This window comes from Lactuca virosa, chromosome 6 (genome assembly GCF_052849685.1).
Source record: "Lactuca virosa cultivar CGN04683 chromosome 6, Lactuca_virosa_CGN04683_v6, whole genome shotgun sequence".
Classification (NCBI taxonomy): Eukaryota; Viridiplantae; Streptophyta; class Magnoliopsida; order Asterales; family Asteraceae; genus Lactuca; species Lactuca virosa.
Genome location: NC_136431.1, coordinates 139,180,918 through 139,187,428, shown reverse-complemented (window position 1 = coordinate 139,187,428; position 6,511 = coordinate 139,180,918). Strand labels below are relative to the sequence as shown.

The 6,511-nt window shown below is 35.7% G+C and overlaps 1 protein-coding gene across 1 annotated transcript; it reads right to left on the bottom strand.

Moving 5' to 3' along the window:
* Positions 1 to 259: 259 nt before the first annotated feature.
* Positions 260 to 3,100, bottom strand: CTF2A (FAD/NAD(P)-binding oxidoreductase family protein). The gene is made up of 6 exons (XM_079055401.1): positions 2,762 to 3,100; positions 2,530 to 2,676; positions 2,391 to 2,456; positions 2,133 to 2,295; positions 1,773 to 2,001; positions 260 to 943 (listed from the first exon to the last, which is right to left on the bottom strand). Exons 1-6 carry the CDS (start codon positions 2,986 to 2,988, stop codon positions 423 to 425), a joined length of 1,353 nt encoding a protein of 450 aa, XP_078911527.1. The 5' UTR covers positions 2,989 to 3,100; the 3' UTR covers positions 260 to 422.
* Between the last annotated feature and the right edge of the window lie 3,411 nt (positions 3,101 to 6,511).

Below are 6,511 nucleotides of genomic sequence, written 5' to 3'. Positions count from 1 at the left end.
ATTTTTCCAAACCACATTGATTTCGATGATCTCATTTACAAGAGATAAATAGATATAAATCCTAGTGTCAATGATCCCAAAATAAAGGGTTAAATGCCAAAAACATAACAACATATTTCTATTCATATGTTGATTATAACATCCTACTTTCATTTCTTCTTCTTATGGCTATGTACTTCATAGAATCTTGAATAGACTGAAGTGTTTTAATCTATCGAAAAACAACAATTCACTTCACTGCTATTATAAAAAAAAAAAATTACAGCGGCGAAATTCAATAGATTTTTCATCTAGAAAAAACTAAAGATACATTGTTATAATGAGAAGAAACTAAATGGTATTATTATAACACACAAATATATGAAAGTATAGAACTATATCTGGCTTTTAGCCCTAAAATAAATGTGACGTTTGAGCATATGTTACATCTTGGTTTCCAATAGGGGGGCACACTCGAAATTGGTATGCTCCATCATGGGCCCGAGCCTTATCAGTTTAGGAACAAGTAGATGGTCCCTAAGAGAACATACGAGCGGATTCTCCAATTGCAAAATAGCGCCCGTGACGTTTGCCCGAACGGTCAATGGAAAGATCCGTCGCCATCTCTCATTTTGGTATGCTTTGAGTGCACCGTCCACAACCATCGGTCCAGCCTTGAGTGCAGGAGCGAGCTTTTGCACTAAAACAATAGCATCTTCCAAAGCACAGCAAGCCCCTTGACCCAGATTGGGTGTCATTGGGTGCCATGCATCACCAACCACCACGGCTCCACCTGATGAAGCATTAGGGCTCAGCCCTGGCCACAACCACCGGTCAACTAGTGGGGTCCGGATGACAGTGTCATCCGGGGTGGCATCGATTATGTTTAGAAGCTCCGAGTCCCAATTCTTGATGAGTTCTTTGGTTTGTTTTTTTAACACCGACTGATCAGTAATCTTCGGACCTGTCATCATTATATTTGGTTGCACGTAATGGCAACAGAATGTCATTTGATTCGATGATCATAATAGAAATCAAAGAAATTTTATGTTATATGTAAAATACAGTGAGTAGTTTTAGCTTTACTCTATACATTATTTAACTGGGTGTGAGATCCCATGTATTAAATGAGTTTATTTAAAAGAAATTTTAAATATAAAATTCAAAATATTTGAGAAGTTTGAATTTATAAGAAAAATGAGAAAAATATTGAATTATAAAAATTAAAGTGTTTTTTTTTCTTTTAAATTTAACCAAATAATTTAGTTAAATAAATAAAGGAAATTAATAAAACTATAATTTAGTAATTTTGAAATTAGAAAGAAAGTTCATTAATTAAATTGATATGCATTTATTATTAGATTTAAATAATATGTGGAATTTAATAAAATATAAAAAAACCATAAAATGACATATGAAATAAAAATTAATTTAAAATAACCATAAAATTAAATGTGACAAAATAAGTAAGAATGTGAAATGTGGCAAAAAAATCTTATTTATTAGAGTAGATTTTAATGCATTTTTAATATACAAAAATAAAAATTTAAAATAATAAAAGCTTATTAAAATCCAGAAAATATTAGAATAAAAAATAGTTATTTTTAGAAAACAATCACGAAATCTTATAAATTAGATTTGTATCATTAAAAATTACGTAAATAAAAATGGTTATATACAAATATTTAAAAAAACAAACAACCTTTTTATCCATTCCAATAGAAAACCATCGTACCAAGATTTTTAGTGCAAACTAGGTGAAAAAGTCTCAATAAGGTACGAGGACGAGATACCTGGCGTAGGGCTGTTGAAGCAAACAAACCAGTACACTTTTGTTGGTGAAACGGGAACATAAGCAGCACGTATGCCTCGTCCATAAATATAGTTTACCCGTGGCTCATACGGTTGTCCATCGGGGTATTCTCCAAGCCCACGAAAAGCACAATATCCCACGTATTTAGGCTCTGAAAAACCCATCCATTTAGCCACGGAAGAACGAATTCCATCACATCCAATTACTACCTGTACTTTGATATAATAATGTTAAGCAAGAGGCTGATTACAATTTGCTCTCCTAAAGATCCTCAGTCGCAGTGAATAATTAACTTACTGTTAGTATTTTTTTTTATGTAGTTGGGGTTAAGAAAATATACCTTGGATGATATTCTAGTACCATTAACGAGTTGTAGAAGAGTTTCATCATTTTCATGTTTTTGAATGTTTGCCAATTTTGAGGAGAAAGAGATGGAATCTAGTGGTAGTTGTTTGGCAAGCGTCTCCAGGAGAGTTCTTCTTTCAACTGCGCGAACCTCTTGACTGTTCCCATATGCACCAAATTCAAATTTTGGTGACCAAAAATGCATGCGTATAATAGCATGGATATGTATAGAAACGCTACTATAAATATGTACGTTTGGTCTTCATCTTTGAACGTAAATGCGCGGAGCACTCTCCCATTTTCTGTTTTTATCACTATCCTGCACGATTGATAACTGATTGAGATCAACAGCATATAACTCTATCAGATTGAGAAAAGGGGAAATAACGAACCCTAGAATCTCAAGGTATTGGGATCTGAGTTCATCACCAACTCCCATGGCATCCAAAACCTTCCACCCATTCTTAAACAGAGTCAATGACGTTCCTCCGGTTCGCAATGATTCCGCCTGCTCCAGCACCACGGATCGAACCCCCAATCTTAACACAAAAACAGATCGGAACAAGCTATTCAACATTAGCAATAACAACTTTCGTGATATAAGATATTAAAAAACTAAGTAACCTGTGTAGCGAAACAGCGGTGGATAGGCCGGCTATTCCCGCTCCGACGATGACTACTTCTTCCTTCCGGATATCGGATCCAGCACTGACTATTGTTACCGATGTGAGTTTGATTCGTTTAGGGTTTTTTGTTAGAATTGGAAGAGAGTAGTGCGTATAAGGATTACTGGTTCGTTGATGAAGAGAAACACAGTGAAGGGGCAAGAAAGATGAAGAGAATGCTGCCATTGTGGTGCGTGGCTTTTTGGATGTTTCAGAGAAGAAAACCGCATCTTTGTGTGATTGTTTTATCACCACTGAATTTAGTGGTCAGAGCGAGAGATGTTTCTCGGGAAATTCCATTGAAAAAAAAAAGCAATTAACTATATTAATTAATAATAGTATAGTTTGTATATTTTAAGATTTTATCATAGACAATTTAGTCCGATTGACTCATGTCTTCTAATATTTGCGGTTTTAAGGCCCATTATTTTGTATTTTTCAATATTTTGCCACAATATTTTCTATAGTTAAAATTTGCCACAATACATTTTATAGTTTGACAATTTTAGTCCATATTTTATACATTTCAAGATTGTGCTACAATACTTTGTATAGTTTGACAATTTAGTCCCAAACATGTTGTAATTAGAGATTAGCCCATGTCTTTTAATATTTGTCACTTTAAGTCCCATTATTTTGTATGTTTCAACATTTTGCCAGAATATTTTCTATAGTTAAGATTTGCCACAATACATTTTATAATTTGACAATTTTAGTCCATATTTTATATGTTTCAAGATTTTGCCACAATACTTTGTATAGTTAGACAATTTAGTCCCTAACATGTTGTAGCTAGAGATTGGCCTATATCTTTTAATATTTGCCACTTTAAGTCCCATTATTTTGTATGTTTCAACATTTTGCCACAATATTTTCTATAGTTTGACAATTTTAATCCCTAGTATGTTGTAACTAGAAATTGGCCACATATCTAATATATACACACTTTAAGTCCCTTTGACCATTTTGGCTTTCTTTTTGTCCATTTTTTCGTCTTACTACTTATATTTCATTACGATTTGCCACACGTATTTTAATATTTCTCACTTTAAGTCCATTTGACCATTTTTTACCTTTATTTTGTCCCTTTTCCGTCTATCGATTTGTAATTCTGTTTTGGGCTTCGTTTTGTCATCTTTTTCTCATCGTGATCATTTGTGAATAAAACAAAACGCATCTTATTGCCACAAAGGTGACCCGTGGTTCACCACGGCTCACCCACTAGTTTGAATTATCAAGAAGAAAAAAAATGTGAAAATGACAAATCTAGACATTCACTTAAGTGATTTTCGAAAAAAAAAACCCTATATTTATATTTTTTTCGTTTTAAACCAAAAGTTTTTTTCCCAAAAAAACTAAATTGCTTTTGCAAAAACTTGTTATTTTGTCTTGTAACCGGTTCACAGTACATAGATAAGAGAAAAAGTGTACGAGACTTATTCTTCATTCGTCAAGACTTATCATCCTCTTCCTTTCGTTCATTACGTTCATTCTTTCATCTCTAACAACCCGTCTTCAAGATGAAAACGCCAATTTCGATGGATTATGAGAGGGAAAATTAGGGTTTTTTCCATAATCGCACAAAATGGCATCTAGCAATGAGGTTAAGAAGAATGCTAAGAAATACAAGAAAAACAAAGTTGATTATGAAGAATCTGAAGATGATGTTCTCATGTTTTACATGCAGATGGATTATGAGAAGGAAAAGGTAATAGTTGTATCCTTCCATTCTGTTAAAGATCCCTTTCTTAGCGAACTTTGTGAAGATGAATTTGATATCTTTGATGAAAATGATGATTACATGGATGGTTTGGTTCATCTAGAAGATGATAAGATTGACATCAATGGTTCGGTTTCTGTTAATGATCACACCACAGAGTGGAATCTTATGGAACCAAAGGTTGGAGAGAAATATCAAAAATTTTCTCAACTAAAAAAATTGCCTTATTAAGGTATAAGAAACTTGAAAGTACTAGTTTATGTAACACCCGTAAATTCGGGCTACACATAATAAGTAATAATATTAAAATTAAAATCCTTGAATAGAATAATCTATAGTCATGCGCGTTGTAGACTATATAATATAAGTTTCGTAGTAAGAAAAATAGAAAAATAAATTGAATTGTCTGTAAATCATAAAAATGAGTGTGCCAGTATATATATATATATATATATATATATATATATATATATATATATATATATATATATATATATATATTATTTAGAAAGTACACGTTGTCCCGATCCCGAAAATATAAATTTCATAAAAATTCGACTCTGTATGAATTAGATATGACTTTTATAAGATATAAAAGTCAGTTTCGCATAAGGAATGTGTGACGTAAAAAGCTACGAAGAAAATGGTTGACTTAGCTAAAGTCACCAAAAGGAAAATCATAGTACTCTTTAAGATATGATGTAACATCCCAAGTTCGGAAGCAAGAAGTTGAAGGGTGCAAAGTGTAATCTCAAAGAAGGGACTCGACGAGTAGGTACGCTTACTCGCCGAGTCGGAGCGGGTTTGGGTCGCAGTTTAAGTGGCCAACTCGCCGAGTCGGCGGCTTGGACGCGACGAGTTGGTGCTGGAATGGGAAAACCCTAATCTCGGGGGTTGCACCCTATTTAAAGGACTTTATGTCCTTCTCTCAGCCTCCTTATTGCCCTTGAGAACCAGAAAACCCTAAGCTCGTGTGTGTGAGGCCTTTGGAGGGAGATTGAAGCTTGGAAGTTGTTTCTAGTGGAAGAAACTTGAAGATCAAAAGGGCTTGCATCAAGAGAGTGGTGTAGATCTAGAATCTACTGAAGTTTGGGCACGTCTTGGAGATAATAAGCTGTTACCTTCACTCTTTTGCATCTAGATCTATTCATGTAGGAGATGTGGGGCCATTTTGGTGTGTTTAAGATCTATTTCGGGTTTGGAGTTTAGATCTGAAGTTGCTACTCCAGATCTAGACTTGTGTTGGTCTAGAATGTCATAAAGCATCAGTCAATGAGTTGTTGGTGAAGCCCCTTTGTCTTAAATCCTAGCCCTAGAGTGATTTTGGACCTTTATCCCCTTGGTTTCACGTAGGGAGTTATGCCCTAGAAGAGTGGATCTATAGTTTGGAGCACCTGCATGGCTCAAAAAGCCTCTGTATGGATGAAGTACTGAAGGGACTCGGCGAGTCACATGGGTGGACTCGGCGAGTCACATGGGTGGACTCGGCGAGTCACATGAAGATAGGCATGGACTCGACGAGTTGAAGAACAACTCGGCGAGTCTGTTGAAGATTGCCCTGGACTCGGCGAGTCTGTTCTTGGACTCGACGAGTCAGGTCGCAGAACCCCTAACATCTTCTGGTTAAGACACAGATCAGTGAGTCGAGGGGTGACTCAGTGAGTTGGACAGGATGGGACTCGGAGACCGTTGGACTCGACGAGTCTTGGGGTGACTCGGCGAGTGGAGTCGTGTTCTAAGAGCTTTTAGAGTATAAGGACTCGACGAGTCAACGGGTTGAGTCGGCGAGTAGGGTCAGTCAGGAAGTTGACTTTGACTGAGGACTTTGACTTTGACCAAGAGTTGACCAGTTTGACTTCCAAGGGTATTTTGGTAATTTTGGTTTTGGTCCTTTGGTAGTGTGCTGTGGTGAAGTTCGTGTCGGTGGTCGGAGCAGCTTGGTCGTATCTCTTCAGTCGGCAATTGCAGGTGAGTTATCCTCACTATATC

Bases quoted from the DNA above. Each gene is read 5' to 3' on its own strand.
- CTF2A (XM_079055401.1), bottom strand. From the start codon at position 2,988: ATGGCAGCATTCTCTTCATCTTTCTTGCCCCTTCACTGTGTTTCTCTT. The intron at 2,457-2,529 runs GTTCGTTATTTC...TCAATCGTGCAG, and splicing joins CAATACCTTGAGATTCTAGG to GATAGTGATAAAAACAGAAA. The intron at 2,002-2,132 runs GTATATTTTCTT...ATCAAAGTACAG, and splicing joins GTACTAGAATATCATCCAAG to GTAGTAATTGGATGTGATGG.